Source organism: Salmo trutta, chromosome 13, assembly GCF_901001165.1.
Source record: "Salmo trutta chromosome 13, fSalTru1.1, whole genome shotgun sequence".
NCBI lineage: Eukaryota > Metazoa > Chordata > Actinopteri > Salmoniformes > Salmonidae > Salmo > Salmo trutta.
In genome coordinates, this window is record NC_042969.1 from 49156361 (window position 1) to 49174708 (window position 18348).

At 45.5% G+C, this 18348-nt stretch overlaps 1 protein-coding gene across 1 annotated transcript in view; it reads left to right on the forward strand.

Annotated features, from left to right (window-relative positions):
* The first annotated feature begins 5332 nt into the window (after positions 1-5332).
* LOC115205902 (protein jagged-1b-like) overlaps positions 5333-18348 on the forward strand; it is a 65613-nt gene continuing 52597 nt past the window's right edge. Inside the window, exons 1-2 of the mRNA XM_029772335.1 lie at positions 5333-6148; positions 13377-13709. Of these exons, the coding sequence (XP_029628195.1) occupies positions 5999-6148; positions 13377-13709 (483 nt within the window). The 5' untranslated portion in view covers positions 5333-5998. The remainder of the gene's footprint in view (positions 6149-13376; positions 13710-18348) is intronic.

Consider the following 18348-nt stretch of genomic DNA (forward strand, 5'->3'; position numbering starts at 1 on the left):
GCTTCTTCCTTGCTGAGCGTCCTTTCAGGTTATGTCAATATAGGACTTGTTTTACTGTGGATATAGATACTTTTGTACCCGTTTCCTCCAGCATCTTCACAAGGTCCTTTGCTGTTGTTCTGGGACTGATTTGCACTTTTCGCACCAAAGTACGTTCATCTCTAGGAGACAGAACGAGTCTCCTTCCTGAGCGGTATGACGGCTGCGTGGTCCCATGGTGTTTATACGTACATACTATTGCTTGTACAGATGAACGTGGTACCTTCAGGCATTTGGAAATTGCTCCTAAGGATGACTTGTGGAGGTCTACCATTTTTTTTCTGAGGTCTTGGCTGATTTATTTAGATTTTCCCATGATGTCAAGCAAAGAGGCACTGAGTTTGAAGGTAGACCTTGAAATACATCCATGGGTGCACCTCCAATTGACTCAAATTATGTCAATTAGCCTATCAGAAGCTTCTAAAGGTATGACATAATTTTCTGGAATTTTCCAAGCTGTTTAAAAGCACAGTCAACTTAGTGTATGTAAACTTATGACCCACTGGAATTGTGATACAGTGAATTATAAGTGAAATAATCTGTCTGTAAACAATTGTTGGAAAAATTACTTGTGTCATGCACTTGCCAAAACTATAGTTTGTTAACAAGAAATTTGTGGAGTGGTTGAAAAACAAGTTTTAATGATGCCGATCTAAGTGTATGGAAACTTTTGACTTCAACTGTATGTGTACATTTACTTTGCAATGCTCGTGCACGACACTCGAGCGGTGTGGTCAGCATTGTTAGATACAGTAGAATAGTATAGAATACAGTATATACATATGAGATGAGTAATGCAAGATATGTAAACATTATTAAAGTGACTAGTGTTCCATTTATTCAAGTGGCCAAGCTGGTTGAGAGAACGCCAAGAGTGTGCAAAGCTGTCATCAAGGCAAAGTGTGGCCACTTTGAAGAATATATCATATATTTTGATTTGTTCAACACTTTTTTGGTTACTACATGATTCCATGTGTGTTATTTCATAGTTTTGATGTCTTCACTATTATGTATGTAGAAAATTATGTAGAAAATAGTAAAAATAAAGAAAAACCCTTGAATGAGAAGGTGTGTCCACACTTTTGACTGGTACTGTATATATAACATTTTTTTGGGGGACAATTTGATTTGATTTGGATCTCTTTTAGTCCATTTGGACTAATCTTCCAAGAGTCCTTAAATATTAAAATACAATTTATATACGAACACATTTTCACATATAACACACTATTACAAACATACATAATATACTAACGTAATAAACCAATAAATAATCAATCTAAAAAATATGGATTCTTCATCTACTGTAATCCCACAACATTTCTGTGTATTATATTTAAATTGTTTTAAAATAATGTTTAAATTTATATATTGAAAGGTTTCTGGTTTGCTCAGTTAATTTATTCCATTTCTTTATTGCTCTAAATCGAAATGTTATTTTGCCTATTTCTCTTTTCTGTCTGGATAACGCATAGATGGTGGACAATCTATTCCTAGTATTTACGGAATGTCTGTCTCTTACCAACTGATTACCATTGTGAATAGAACTTGGCCGTTTTAAATGATGTAAATTATGAAATAAAATAAGCATGTTTTTTTCAATTATCTTGTCGATTGATGACCAACCAAGAACATTGCGTATGACTGCAACAGAAAAACCATATCTCCACCGTAAAACAATCCTTGCTGCTTTGTTCTGTGCAATCTGCAGCCTCCTAACTTCACTTGATGATGCATTTCCCCAGACCACAGAACAGTAGTTCACTTGACTCTCAATTAAAGCTTGTGTTATTTGCTTAAGAATTTTTCCTGGTAAATATTTAGCTATCCTTCTGATTATACATGCTGTTTTAATACATTTTTTACATAGATTAGTTATTTGAGATGACCATGATAAGCAGTTGTCTAGCTGCACTCCTAATAGTTTGGTTTCTGCCACTTCTTCAATTTGTACTCCTCCCATACTTAATTGTATCCCATGCTGTTTTGGCCTTTTCCTAGTGGAACAGACCAACATAACTTTGGTTTTCTTGGTGTTTAAAACAAGTTTATTCTGGCAAACCCACTCCCTAATATTCTCTAAATCTCCTTGTAAAGCTTGCTGTACCTGTTGAACCGATTGTCCTGCTGCATAAATTGTAGTATCATCTGCAAATATAGTAGCTTGAGTTTCAGCTAGGGCATAGGAAAGGTCGTTGGTATATATTAAATAAAGATTGAAGAATAAAAAGCAATGAAAACATGTTGTGGATGGCTGTACTGTTAATAGCTGTCAATCCAGGGGACATAACCAATTAATAAAATAAATCTGTATTCTGTTGCAATTTTTATCCTTTTAAGTGGTTCTGGGGGCATTATTTATGTATTCATTCGCCCACGCCTGGTTTCTCACTCTTGGCAGGTGAACATTGATCCGGCGACCTCTGGATCTGTCTCTGCCCTCTGGGTAGGGTCTAGTTATTTTACCTGGCCCCAGTGATGGTGCAGGCAGATATTGGGGGCTGGCTGTGGTGCTCCTATTCCTGGTTCTCACTGCCTGCATTAGACCATCCATCCCCTTGGTTCCTCTCTGTCTATCCTACCAGTGTCTATTCCTCCTGACCTATACGTGATCCACCTTGGGAGGGCCCCCATCAGCTTTCCTCTTGCTCTCCAATATACCCGGCTGGCCTCATTCCGAGCAAGACCCAGTCAACCCGTCTGTCTCATGGTCCTCTGATTGCGTTCAGGTGCGGGGCATGGCACGCCTAGGCAGCAATGCCTGGGGGAGGGGGGGGGGGGGGGGTTGTGCGGTATACTCCAAAAACTCTCCAATAGAACACCTCCCGAGCAGCTTCAGCTGTGGGTGGGTTGTGGCCTCCCACTCGTTGCCCACAAGTGAGCTTGGGTGTCCTCCATCACAGTTTTTTTTTTTTGTCCACTGCAGACAGCTATACTGCCCTGCCAAGCAAAAATGCAGTAACGGCTCATTTGGTCGACAATTAGTTAATGTAATTTTTTTCTACATTAAATGCATGCTTAATCATGTGGACAAGTATCCTGCCTCTATTGGTGTTGTGTTTTGGAGAAAATGGGGGTCATGTTTGCAGTAACTGCATAAGGTAACTGTGAAACCAAGGTAAATAAAAGCCATTTTTCTCAGTAACACGCTATGAGCAGTTACTGCCTTTTTGCTTGGTTGGGCAGTATAATGGTCCGCTAATACAGGACTAGCAAAGCACAGTGCAAAACTTTTTTTTCTTCATTTGTTAATGTTTTTTTAGGTGGTACTGCAGCATCTCTCAGCACACCTACTTCCTGCGGCTATGCATACGTGGGTGCTCGCGCTTTTGGCACAGGCTTATCATTGGAATGTGTGCCTTATCAACTTTTAATGGGAGTTTCTGTGCTGATCATGCGTAACGGGGAATCAGGGTTAGATTTCGCAGTGGCTACCACATCCAAGGGAGGCAGCAGGCGCGCAAATGATCCACTCCCGCTTCGGGGAGGTAGTGGCGAAAAATAACAAAACAGGACTCTTTTGTGTCCCTGAGATTGGAATGAGTAGGCTTCACTTCAAATCCTTTAATGAGGATCCATTACGAATGTTTAGAACGGATGTTTTGGAGCATTTTTACAGTGGTCAGAAACTTCTGAAAGTGTCATTAGTTATGTTTAAACAGTACAATTTGACTGCCTGTTGTGTATGGTCCATCGGTGGGACATAATGTCTTATAGGGTGAAGCCAATGTAACCGATGTGAAATGGCTAGTTAGTTAGCGGTGGTGCGCGCTAATAGCGTTTCAATCGGTGACGTCACTCGCTCTGAGACTTGAAGTAGGGTTTCCCCTTGCGTTGCAAGGGCCGTGGCTCTTGTGGCGCGATGGGTAACGATGCTTCGGTGGGTGTCAGTTGTTGATGTGTGCAAGGGTCCCTGGTTCGAGCCCGGGTTGGGGCGAAGAGAGGGACGGAACCTGCACTGTTACACCAATAGCCTAAATGAAAGGAAAAAAAGTTGTTGTCATGGACAACATTTTTAAAATAATTGTTAAGCATGAAGCAGATAACATTATAATAATACATAAAGTAAGATCATTGCTTTTTTATCAAGGTTTAGTGAAATTACTGTGAATCTTACCCAAAATGTAATAGCAAGACACTTGGTTATCATCAAGAACATTGTGTTTTTCATTTGACAAAAAAACAACAACATTATTGTTTATTTGGGAATCAATAAACCTTTACATTAACCTAAATTATAATGCAACAGCAGAGGACAAAGTCAAGGCACTAATGCATGAAATGCTTAATTCAATTGGATATAAACTCAAAATTGAAGGTGACCATATAACATTTTGAGTTTTTTTGACATAGTTTTTTTTTTTTAAGCTGCATTTTAGAGGAAATGATTTGTTCACTTTTGTTATGGCTATATGGCAACTACAGTTGACGGTATAATGAGCCGGTGGAATGTGTGTAGTCGTCCAGGCAGGTTTAATTGTAAATGCGCATAAGCAGTCACACACAGAGACACGAGACGGTGAGCTGGAAGAAATTATGTCATGTCCTTTCGTGTACACGCATAATCAAACGATTTAAAACGTCCAATCATCAGCTGCGGTCCGGCTATGTAAGAATAGCACAGCATAAACACCACATACTTTGCTCAGCCACCAGTCTGGCCACTCTCAAACTTTAGTGTATTTTCTTCTCTCTCCGATTTGTTTTGCACACAGGTCTGATTGGATTCTGTTAGTAAATACATTCTCCACTACCATAATAAGTGGTCTCCTAATTGCGCTGAGGTAGTCCCATAGAAACTATTTCAGTTTGCCGATCAGTTACTGACAATGCAGGCTGTGGCCGATAGCCTACTTAATTGGCACAGCGGCGCTTTGATCTATACCGGATTAACCGAGGCCCGAAACGGGGGTTAGGCCCATTATTCTGTTACAGAGTCGAGTTGAATTACACAATATCTCATTTCATGGTCAAATAGGCGAGAGAAGTGATTTGAAAAGAGGTTCAATATGCCATTTTTTTTATATAGGCTATCAAAAGTCTGCTCATGCAGTTACACTTTCTACAAGGGTAATTAAAACTGTATCATTTTAATCAATACCTACCTATTACTTTGTTAATGGCTCTGTGAGATGGTGAGAGACGGAAAGGAGAGGACAGGCATTCCAGCAACGATGGGAACCCATGGGAACCGTCCAGGGGTGCAAGCGCACAGACCGCGTGCACATAAAAAGAGAAGACGGATATCCCCTGCCTGAGGACACACCCCTCCCCCCCACCACCAACACACACACACAGCCTCTCGTCACTGGCTGGCATCCTTTTTCGCCGAGTTCTTTCCCACAGCCGATACGCACAGAGCCTTGCCCGGGACCTGGGTGATTCGGATCCGTAGCCCTGAGCGAAGTGACCACACGGGGTTGGAAAGCCTACGGAAAGAGTGAGGGACGCAGCATGCAGTGGATAAACAAGAGAGAGTAGAGTCTGGACTGGTAGAGAGGGAGATCCTATTTTATTTGGGTATCAATTTGAGTCCGTTGCGCAAAGAAGGAAAGGGTGTATGCGTATGGGTTTAGTTTGAAGGGCGAGTGCGTTGCGCAGAGGGAGAGTGTAATTGGGATGAGAGCTCAAGTCAGGGAGCCAGCAGGTCTGACATTCAAAGCCTCTTAACGGCAGGTGGAGGGAAGACCGACCTGGTGGAGTGAGAGTGTTTTTTTCTTCTGCGGAGAGACCCACCCTGGACACCGCACCAAGAGGGAGAAGCCGGGGAGAGGGGTCGAGGAGGGGCGGGCAAGCAGGAGGAACTCCCCAAGGGGAACAATACAAGTAAGGCAATAATGCTTTCTCTCAAGCCTAGTACGAAACGATGAACTGGCGCTTAAAGGTAGCTGAGAAAGGGATATTATAGAGAAGAGGGGGATACTGCGTCGTTTTTTGTCCTCGATCCTGTGACGTTGAGATGGAGAGAGAAAGAGCGCACGGACGAAAGCCGGTTGATCGCTGCAGCGGAGGTGCGAGGAGCAGCGCCAGGACAGAGATGAGGAGAGATCGGCTCCGGAGACAGCAGTGGACCGTGATTTTTCTCGTCGCCCTCGCTCTGCAACCGCAGGTAAGCCGCACCGATTAAGCGCTATTTTTGGCCGTTGTTTAAACCTGCCCTGACTTTTACAGTCGGTGTTTTCTTCCCACATAGTCAATCATTTTGCCCACGTTCTCCTTCCCTGTTTCTCTTGTCAATATGTCTACCATTGCTTCGAATGGCGCGGTGCCCACCTGTTGTTGTGCGTCTTAATGGTCGGTTCATCCACTTGTTGCTCCATGGGCGTGTCCTTTCGTCTATAAACTACATGATCAAACCTTCACCAAGCATGACCTTTCATCACACCAATGTTTGTTATTGGGATTCTAAGACTATTACACTGCAATTGATTTGTTTTCCTGTTGAAGAATGCCAGAAGACCCATCCACGAAGTGCATTGTTTGAAGGGAAATGTTCTGAACACAGTCTCCTGTGGGCTCTAATGGTGTAAAAATACACCCTTTATGGGAACGAACAAGCTAAATGTTATGGTGTCTGTGGATGGAGTAAGGCTGTCTTCTATGTGTTTACAACTACAGTACATGCACAAGTCAACCTTGTGAACATTGTGAGCATGATCACAAGGTGAAAGAGGATTCACGGGAATTGTTGGTCAGTCTGTCCCTGTGTGTGTGTGTGTGTGTGTGTGTGTGTGTGTGTGTGTGTGTGTTGGGTGGGTGCGCTTGTAATGTGTGTGTGTGTGTGTGTGTTTATTCACGTGTCTTACAGTCAGTGCCTCACTTCCTTTCTTCACATAAATGTAGTCCATCCTCTCTCTACAGTATGTAAAATCTCTGCAGACGACCAGGAATAGTCCAGCATAGTATACATCAAAATCAAATTTTATTGGTCACGTACACGTGTTGACCCATTCGTCTTGACTTGTCAGGTCTTACCAGCGTCTTATTAAATTATTGCATCTGAGCTTCCTAGAGTGTGCGGCTCTCCTTTCATTTTTCAAGTGTTCTACGCCGCTAGCCAGCACCTCGCCTAAATAGGTGTGCATTTCTTTCGCCTCCACATACATGTGTTTAGCAGATGTTATTGCGGGTGTATCGAAATGCTTGAGTTTCTAGCTCCAACGGTGCAGTAATATCTAAAAAGTAATATCTAACAATTTAACAACAATACACACAATACACACATCTAAGTAAAATAATGGAATAAAGATTACATAAATATATGGACGAGCAATGTCAGAGTGGCACAGACTGAGATACACTAGAATAGGATATAATACAGTATATACATAAGAGATGAGTAATACAAAATATGTAAACATTATTAAAGTGACTAGTGTTTCATTTATTAAAGTGGCCAGTGATTTCAAGTCTATGTATATAGGCAGCAGCCTCTAATGTGCTAATGACGGCTATTTAACAGTCTGATGGCCTTGAGATAGAAGCTGTTTTTCAGTCTCTCGGTCCCAGCTTTGATGCACCTGTACTGACCTCGCCTTCTGGATGATAGCGGGGTGAACAGGCAGTGGCTCAGGTGGTTGTTGTCCTTTATCTTTTTGGCCTTCCTGTGACATCGGGTGGTGTAGGTGTCCTGAAGGGCCGGTAGTTTGCCCCCGGTGATGTGTTGGGCAGACCACACCACCCGCTGGAGAGCCCTGCGGTTGCGGGATGTGCAGTTGCCGTACCAGCTGGTGATACCGCCCAACAGGATGCTCTCAATTGTGCATCTGTAAAAGTTTGTGAGGGTTTTAGGTGCCAAGCCACATTTCTTCAGCCTCCTGAGGTTGAAGAAGCGTTGTTGCGCCTTCTTCACCACTGTGTGGGTGGACCATTTCAGTTTGTCACTGATATGTACACCGAGGAACTCCCTTATAGGCTACCTTATAATTGTAATAACTATGTAATAATGAGTTTGATTCAACACCACACTCAAACCACTATGACCACATAGAAAACCAATTCACATTCAGTCAAATTGGACATAGGCCTGTCACATTCAAGTTCAAGTTCACACAGACCAAGAGGGAAAGCCTGGAGGTAGAGCGCTGGCTGAATGTGTTCTCTACTCTTCTCCTCCCAGACCCACCCCCAGGCTACAGTTGTTGGCCTAAAAGGGTCCCCCACTGGCGGCGTGACACAGCCCTCAGTGCAGGGGCAAGATCAGAACGTTCTGTGTGTGTGTCTGTGTGTGCATTTGTGTGAAATGAGAAGCCTATATGTGTGTGTGTGTGTGTGTGTGTGTGTGTGTGTGTGTGTGTGTGTGTGTGTGTGTGTGTGTGTGTGCGCGCATGTGTGTGTGGACTCATAGACTGGGGTGTGTGTGTTGGGCCAGCGGCCACAGCCTTACAGCACTGGGGCATGTGAATGTACAGAAAGATCCACATGGATCTCTGCACCCAGCTCTGAAGCTCTTCACTATTATAACACTCCCTTCTCCTACTGCAGTAAGATGCAGACCTTTCTACTGTGCTGTGGGACATTTATAATGTAGGAGTAGCACAGGAGAGTTGACATACTGCATCCATTTCAGCATTGAAGATACTATAACATGTAACAGTAGAGGTCTGGGGATGTGTCAGATTCAGTGCAATGCAGATAAGAGCATTCAGGATTATATATTCATGTTGTTTGATACAGTGTATAATGTTGTCCTGATATTACTCTGTTATTACAGAACAGTCAAGATAGTGCCATATTTAACAGTATTAAAAGGTAAGTGTTTAAAACCTCTTAAACCCCCTATGATTCTTTGTTTTATTCAATTCAGTCTGGTATGAGAACGGTGGCCCCTATCTGCAAAATCAGGGTGTCTGCGGAAAGCTGAGTATATTGGCTATTGATCTGTGCCTTCAAATCTTTGGTGTGACTTACTACCTTATATGGGCATACAAATGTATAAGGGCAGGCCAAGCCAAAGACCTAATTTCAAGATGGCTGTTACCTACATTCAAGTTAGCTTTGTGAAGCATAAACGAAATAAAGACCTAATACGTTGATTCACACCGAAAGCCGGGACTCCACAGAGCATGAGAATGTCTTATTTGTCTACCTGTGACCTACCGTTTTTGATCACCAGCCTCGAGAGTATTTTTCATTTATTTTACTCAACGTTTTCACCAAGCCATCATTTTACACGGTAAGCTTCCATTTGGTCTGTGCTTGAGCTATAGCTACAAAGGTGGCATGACATTAATCCTTAGGTTGGTAGGAACAAATCTAGTCTATTGCCAATGTTATCTGATGATGTATGACTTAATGGCAACGAATATCGAATATCGACCGAGTGACTATCTTTGCGCATGAAAAATATGATGAAAACACTTGGATATCCCCTGTATGTCCACCGACACCACCACCATGTTTGAGAGAGGTTGGTGTTGTAGAAATGTAGTTTATATAGTAAACAATAACTTTTTAGGCATATCCAGTGTGTGAAAAAACAGTGTAATTACCACATTCGGACACTTTGGAGAGGTTGAAAGGACACTTGAATGTACCCTGGATACCTCATAACACCACCACAATGTTTGAGTGAGGTTGATATGGTAGAAATTGTGTTTTTATACTGAACAAATAGCATTTAGGGATTGCACATATGTAATAGCTCTGGAATGATCTCATTTACAGACATATGTCACTTTGGAGAGGTTTAGAGACACTTGGAAATGACCCGTGACCACACCTGACACCACTTACTAAACCATCTGCCCAATTCTAGATGTTAGGTCTATCAATCCCATTTTTTTTCTTCTGATATTGTTCACATGTTGTGGAAGCTGTGTGATGTGTTTCCAGCTCTGGGAATCAATAACTCACTCAAAGCTTGTCAATGAAAGATGACTTTCAAATGAAAAGAAAAAAAACGGTTCTTTTGTGTGTGCTTGATCTTGTGTATTCGGAACTATGTAACTCCTATCTATCTTCGGATCATTTCTTCATAATCTCACAGATGTCTTCTTTACAAATACGTTTTGGCATGTCAGAATCATGTAATTACAAATGAATAGCAGTTACTTTTGGGTATCTCTATTTAGGCGAAAATCTACATTTTGCCGTTACGTCTAAGAGGTTTTAACAGAAGTGTTAGTCAGTGTACAGTCCAACCGGGTTAATGCAGGGTCAGGTTGTGGTTCTGGTCTCTCCCTGGTTTTGGGTTCATTGGGGACTTAATTACCACAGCTCTCCATGGTGATCCTCGAGGCAGAGCGCTTGGAGCGGTCAGATGGAGCGCTGAAACCCAGGTATGCCCGGAATGGCTGAGAGAGAGGGGGGGGGGGGGGAGGAGGAAGAAAGGAGGATGCAGAGTGATGAGTGGGCCTGTATCTCCACAGGCTGTTTGATGTAGGAGAGTTTAGCCCCCTAGCCCAAGGACAGGGGCAGGTGAGGGACAGAATACAACAGCACAATGGGGCTGACTTACCAGCTATTCTTCTAACTGGCTTTAGTCAAGTTGTCAAGACTATTACACCGTTATTCGTTATTGCATAATTTCATTGTGTGTGACGTGTGTGTGTGACGTGTGTGTATGTGACATGTGTTTGATGTGTGTGTGTGTGGTTTGTGCTTTATTAGTGGTTAGAAATCCTAACCATTATTTCCATGCTATATAACACACCAACATACGCAAACACACACCTGTCCCTCTGGGGGGCTTGTTAGCTCTACCAGCTTGTCTGTCCCCTTCTGTACCCAGCTGAGAAGAATATGCTTTATAGGCTCTGGGAAAAGGGAGAGGGAGAGAGAGAACGAGAGAGACAGAGAGAGGGAGAAAGAGGGAGAAAGAGAGATGAGAAGAAGAATTGCAGAGAAGAAGAGCTGGTACAGAGAGAAAGAGAGAGGGCAAGAGTTACAGCCTGTTCCCAGATAGAGGAGGAAGGGAGGAGGAGGACAGAGAAACCGTGGCCTGGTTCCCAGTGTCTGAGTTCCACTGGGGAGAGAGGGAGAGAAAAGAAGGGAGGGGTACTGATACAGGAGAAGAAAGAAAGGAAGGCGCTAGATGGAGAGGTGTAGGAAGTGCATGACACAGGGGAGGGGAGAGGTGAAAGAGGAAAAAGAGAGTGAGGGAGGGAGGAGGGTAAATAAGCTAGGAGGGAAAGATGGAAACAGATAGAGGGAGATAAATGGACAGATACAGAGAGAGAGAGGGACTGCTGGAGTGGGGGCGTGTCTCTCCATTGGGATGAAGGGATTTGATTTTTCTTCCGCTGTGAGGAGGAATGGGTGTGAGTCAATGTTGTTTTTCCTTTCTCATTCACCCTCTCTTTATCCACCTCTTAGAATAGGATGGCGGTAGTCTGGTAACTTAATGAAGCAGATGATACACACAGAGAGAGAGAGAGGGACAGGGCGAGAGAGAGAGAAAGAGGGAGGGAAAGCACTGGGATGAAATGAGAGAGAGAGGGACAGGGCGAGAGAGAGAGAAAGAGGGAGGGAAAGCACTGGGATGAAATGAGAGAGAGAGGGACAGGGCGAGAGAGAGAGAGAGAGGGAGGGAAAGCACTGGGATGAAATGAGAGAGAGAGGGACAGGGCGAGAGAGAGAGAAAGAGGGAGGGAAAGCACTGGGATGAAATGAGAGAGAGAGGGACAGGGCGAGAGAGAGAGAAAGAGGGAGGGAAAGCACTGGGATGAAATGAGAGAGAGAGGGACAGGGCGAGAGAGAGAGAAAGAGGGAGGGAAAGCACTGGGATGAAATGAGAGAGAGAGGGACAGGGCGAGAGAGAGAGAAAGAGGGAGGGAAAGCACTGGGATGAAATGAGAGAGAGAGGGACAGGGCGAGAGAGAGAGAAAGAGGGAGGGAAAGCACTGGGATGAAATGAGAGAGAGAGGGACAGGGCGAGAGAGAGAGAAAGAGGGAGGGAAAGCACTGGGATGAAATGAGAGAGAGAGGGACAGGGCGAGAGAGAGAGAAAGAGGGAGGGAAAGCACTGGGATGAAATGAGAGAGAGAGGGACAGGGCGAGAGAGAGAGAAAGAGGGAGGGAGGGAAAGCACTGGGATGAAATGAGAGAGAGAGGGACAGGGCGAGAGAGAGAGAAAGAGGGAGGGAAAGCACTGGGATGAAATGAGAGAGAGAGGGACAGGGCGAGAGAGAGAGAAAGAGGGAGGGAAAGCACTGGGATGAAATGAGAGAGAGAGGGACAGGGCGAGAGAGAGAGAAAGAGGGAGGGAAAGCACTGGGATGAAATGAGAGAGAGAGGGACAGGGCGAGAGAGAGAGAAAGAGGGAGGGAAAGCACTGGGATGAAATGAGAGAGAGAGGGACAGGGCGAGAGAGAGAGAAAGAGGGAGGGAAAGCACTGGGATGAAATGAGAGAGAGAGGGACAGGGCGAGAGAGAGAGAAAGAGGGAGGGAAAGCACTGGGATGAAATGAGAGAGAGAGGGACAGGGCGAGAGAGAGAGAAAGAGGGAGGGAAAGCACTGGGATGAAATGAGAGAGAGAGGGACAGGGCGAGAGAGAGAGAAAGAGGGAGGGAAAGCACTGGGATGAAATGAGAGAGAGAGGGACAGGGCGAGAGAGAGAGAAAGAGGGAGGGAAAGCACTGGGATGAAATGAGAGAGAGAGGGACAGTAGAGAGAGGACAGGCGAGAGAGAGAGATAAGAGGAGGGAAAGCAGCTGGGATGAAATGAGAGAGAGAGGGAGCAGGGCGAGAGAGAGAGAAAGAGGGAGGGGGAAAGCACTGGGATGAATGAGAGAGAGAGGGACAGGGCGAGAGAGAGAGAAAGAGGGAGGGAAAGCACTGGGATGAAATGAGAGAGAGAGGGACAGGAGGCGAGAGAGAGAGAAAGAGGGAGGGAAAGCACTGGGATGAAATGAGAGAGAGAGGGACAGGGCGAGAGAGAGAGAAAGAGGGAGGGAAAAGCACTGGATGAAATGAGAGAGAGAGGGACAGGGCGAGAGAGAGAGAAAGAGGGAGGGAAAGCACTGGGATGAAATGAGAGAGAGAGGGACAGGGCGAGAGAGAGAAAGAGGGAGGGAAAGCACTGGGATGAAATGAGAGAGAGAGGGACAGGGCGAGAGAGAGAGAAAGAGAGAGAGAAAGAGAGAGAGAAAGAGAGAGAGAAAGAGGGAGGGAAAGCACTGGGATGAAATGCGATACTCCACCCATTGATCAGGTGTATTCATCACATTCATTAACGTTTTTTTGACAAAAATGACATCGGGAACCAGATGTCTTTGTTCCCGTAGATTCACCCTCCCTTTGGGTGGTGTATATGATTCTGTGTGTGTGTGTGTGGGGGGGGGGGGGGGTGTGAGTTATACCCCATCCTAACTCTCCTGTCTCTCTCTCTCTCCAGGCTGTGTGTGCAGTGGGGATGTTTGAGCTGCAGATCCGTCACTTCCAGAACCCCCAAGGTGTGCTGCAGAGTGGGGAGTGCTGTGACCTCCAGGCCACCGAGGGGCAGCGCTGCTCTCTCGGGGACCAGTGTGACACCTTCTTCAAGGCCTGCCTCAAGGAGTACCAGGCCCGCGTCGTCCCCACCGGAGCCTGCACCTTCGGGGTGGGCAGCACCACCGTCCTGGGAGGCAACACCCAATCCCTCCGTCATCGAGGTCACGACGCAGGAGGGGGAGGAGGAGGGGATGGCACTACAGGACACATTGTCATTCCCTTCAAATACGCCTGGCCGGTGAGTACAGGAGTGTAGCTACAATGTGGTTACCGTGGTAACATGTTGCGGTTCAAGTAGGTAAACACTCACAGAGGCCTGCGACAGTGTTGACACTAGCTCTTAGCATTCAGTCAAGAGGCTTTGCTACTATTTGCACATACTAGTAGCAGTTTTCTACTTGTCTAAACGCGGGCATTGGGTGCGATGCTGAGATGATGCTCTTTCTCCCTCCTCTCTCTCTCCCTCATTCTCCCTCTGTCTCCCTTTATCCATCCCTTTCTCTCTCTCCTCCTAAACTCTTCCCTGTTGCGTTATTGCGTCGTTATTAAAGTCTCTGATATCGCTCCTCTCTGTCTGACTTCGTTGTATCGACTTGTCTGTGTCTGTATCAGATATGGGGTCCAGGCTGGCGGCTACAACTCGTGTATTCATTAAAGAGCAGGCTGAATTAATCGCACATTAGACCCATCGATAATCCAATTCTATCTCTCTCATCTTCCGTCCCCCATAAGGAGGACCCAAGCATTACAGGAAGAGGGGAAAATAGAAACAACAAATAAAATGAAAGAGGAATTTTGAAGCCTTGAGGTTGAGTGGAGGGCTTGAGGGGGGATAGACCAAAGACTGTCCAAGTCTGTTGGTTCTGGCTCACATAGGTTTGTGTATTGCTGCTGCTCACAAATATGTTGTTCTATTTGACTGCTACTAAGCCCTGAGATGTTCGCTAGAGGGGTGAGAGGGGGGGTGGGAGGTTTGGAAGGGGACTGGAAAGACATCTGGAGGGGGGTGAAAGCTTTTAGCTGGTGATAGAGAGGGACACTAATGTTCTCAATGAGCAGTTCACCCCCCCATTTCCATCCTTCCATTCCTTCATCCATCCCTTCATCCATCCCTTCATCCATCCCTTCATCCATCCCTTCATCCATGCCCATTAGAAGTAGTTCCCTGTTTTTTTTTTTACTATAATTAATATCTGTTTGCCCGAGTCATTTCAGGGCCAGAGCCACAGCGAGTATCCCTTTTAAATGACTTGGCACACGCAGGACGACCGATCCGCATTGTCTTCCTTCCTGAGGTCGGAGCGCTTGTTTATTTCAACGTTTGCTGTCGCAGTGCGAGCGGCCTATATTTGATTAGGGTCTGGAATGCTTCGTTTCTGACCTCCTCCGTGAGGTTGAACGGTTATTCATAATGAAAGTATTATAATAATGGGGAACGAGAGCAGACGGTATGGTTGTAATTATATTCATATTGCCTAGTAATAATGTTTTTAATATTGTGCAAAGCCCTGGTGGAGATTTAGAGGCGGACCGGGAATAAGGCTGGTCATGCTCACCAGCTGGTCTGGTGTTGGAGTGCACAGGTCTGTGTGTCCTGGCTTCAGGCATCTGGAACACGCACACGCGCATCGCTTCTGCGTTTATTCGCCTCACGTTAATCGGTATCAGTCCATTCGCCTGTGGAAGTCTGTCTTTATACACTGTCAGTGTCAGTGACTCTCCTCCATGTTGGGGACCCGTGTGAGTGGCAGGTATGAGTGTGAGAAAATTCTCCAGCAGAAAGTGTTATCTGGATCAGTTTCAGGACCAGGCCGTGGGACGGGCTGGGCTGCAGGGGAGAGGATAGGGACACTCCGAGGCAGGCCAGCATTTCTATGGGGATAGCTGCGGCTGAAAGACTCACATTATCTGGCCATCTCTGGGAGCTAGGGGAGCGGCCGGGGGAGGGGGGGGGGGGGGGGGCTCAGGCAGTATTAGGATCCCTCTGCCCCAGGTCAGGGGGATGAACAGGTGAGCACAGTCATTATGAGGAAAGGTGAGCTCTCTTTATCTCCTGCCCTTGCTCTTTCTCTCCACTCATCTATTCAGGGAAATGTGTGTGTGTGTTTGTGTGCGCACATGTGTCTCCCAGCCCCTCACTGTCTGATCATATGGACTGAAGTATTTGGCTGCAGTTTGACTCCCAAGTCCAGGGACAGCTTAGCGGCCTGGTCTGGGACGTTTTAGCGAAGTCGTTTCCGTTCAGATATAAAATATCAAAGCATTTTAGAACCGTGAGGTCGTCTCTCAAGTTGCACGGTCTCCTGTTGTTCCCAATCTCATATCTGATTGGCGGAAGAGGGGTGGGGAGGGGGACTGTGGGGATTGTCTTTTGTTGTTGTCTATGTGGCAGAGGAAACTTACACTGTTTCTGAATGAATGGAAGGAGTGAATAGGTGGTACACCAGAAGGAGTTGCCGGGTAGCTCTTAGACAAAGGTCCATTATAATCTCTCTAAAGTCTTGTTCCTCTCAAATGTATTTTTATTTGTATTTAAACCTTAGGCAAGTCAGTTAAGAATCATTACTCTAGATCTGCTGAACTTTCGGGCTCCCGTTGACATCAACGTTACAGTATGATTTACACTGAACTGTTTAAGTGTCCTGCTTTGCTTTCTACTCCAACAAGTTTTCCCATCGTACTGTTGTTGCCTTGGGCTAGCTTTAGAGGAAGGGTTTGGGCTTAGTCTTTTGTTAAGAGTCCTGTGACAAATGACTTTGTGATAGGCACTAAACAAACGCCATTAAAAAGAACGGAATGGTCTGTGGTCCCCATCTCTTGATCCTAGGTCAATCTTAGGCCAATCATTCATAATCCTGACCTCAAGTGTTAAAGCCCCTAAATCTGATTCCAGGTCAGGTTCACTGCCAGAGGGAGAGCGCTCTCAACCGGCGGGACTCACGTTCAGCGTGCGTGCGTGTATGTGTGTGTGGTGTGTGTGTTTCGGTAACCATATCATCTGTAATAATACATTTTTTTCACTCTCTTCCTTTCTTTTCTTTCGTCATTCGCTCCCACCACTTGCCTTATGTGTTCATAAAGGTTATTTAAAAAGACATGCTTGTACAATATTGTGTTGTATGTTCAGGTTGTAGAGTGAAAAACCTTCCGTGCCACACATACTGTTTACAAGACTAACCTCATGAATATGGGCCAGTCTTGTGAGGGCAGTCGTACCAGGAACCGTCAGCAGTCAAAGGTCAGAGTTGAAATATGTCTCTTAATCCCCAAACTAGGGTTCTCAGGGTTGTCACTAGATGGCCACGCTAGAACGGACAAAAGAGGCATATTTCCACAGAACTGTTGAGGAAGGACCACTATTTGTTAACTAAGGGTTCGTGAGAGTTAGTGGTTAAAACATCTACATATATCAAACTGAAATAGGCCCAACTGTCAAACACACAAAGTAGAGGAATTACGCACATGTCATTCAGCCAGTACTCTACTATGTTCTAGGTTGGTTCTAATACGCTCAGACGGACACACACACACACACACACACACACACACACACACGCACAGCGGGTTTACCTGTGCATTGGCGTTGTGTGGGTAGTCAGGCTGACCCAGTCACCAAGGGGTTATGAGAGGAGAGAGGAGGACAGAGAGCTCACTTAGAACGTTCTTTCATTTGGGTCGCTCCCTCTTTCACTCGCTTTCTCTACTCCTCCTTTGTGCTTTCCTCTCCTTTGTCCGTCACTGACTCTCTCATACACGCTCACCTGTTAGGCTGACATTGGACACACGGACGCACGCACGCACGCACGCACACACACACACACACACACACACACACACACACACACACGCGCGCACACACACACACACACACACACCCAGTGTATCATGACACACAAAGAAAGTGAATTCCATCAGGGATTGAGCCTTGTGTTTTTTAGAGATAAGTTAATAACCTGGAGGACACAAGTATCTCTAGGGAGGCAGCCTTTTAATGATTTCATTTGTGTGCAAATTGGATTGAAATGGGAGTTTCTATATTAGGAGGGGGAAGCAGATTTACACAATCACTTTGGAGATCCTGGAAGGACCGTGTGTGTGTATGTCCGTGTGCGTGCGTTCATCTGAGTATGCTGTGTTTGAAGAAGTGCGTGGGCACACAGCTTTGTAAGTAGTTGAGCAGGTGTAATTACAGAAGTCTATTGACTCCTCACCCAGCTCCCTCTAGCACCCCCCCAATCTCTCTGTTTCTCTACCTACTCCATCCTCCATCCACTGTGTCCACCCCCTCCGAAGTCACTCATCTGTCAACACTTCCACACACTTTCTCCTTCTCTCTCTCGCTCTCTCGCTCGTGTAGTCTCGATTGTCTTAAATACACTATATACTACTACTCTACTCTATCTCTCTTATCTCTCTCCTATCTACTATCTTCGCTTCTTATCTAGCTTCTGTCTCCTCTAATAGCTCTCTCTCCTCTCTATCTAGTACTCTCTACTATCTACTCTCTTCTCTCTATCTTTCTCTCTTCTCTCTCTCTCTCTCTCTCTCTGTCTCTATCTCTCTTTGCTCTCTCTCTCTCCTCTCTCTACTCTCTTCTCTCTTCTGCTATCTCTCTCTCTGTTATCCCTCTCTCTCTCTCTCTCTCTCTCTCTCTCTCTCTCTCCTCTCTCTCTCTCTTCTCTCTCTCTCCTTCTCTTCTCTCTGTTCTCTTCTCTTCGTCCCTCTGTCTCTCTCTCTCATCTCCTCTCTCTCGTCTCTCTCCCTCGCTCTCTCTTCTCTCTCTCTTCCTCTACTCTCTCTCTCTCTCTGTCTTCTCTTGTCTCTCTCTCTCTCTTCTTTCCCCTCTCTCTCTGTTTTACGCTCTCTCTCTGTTTCGC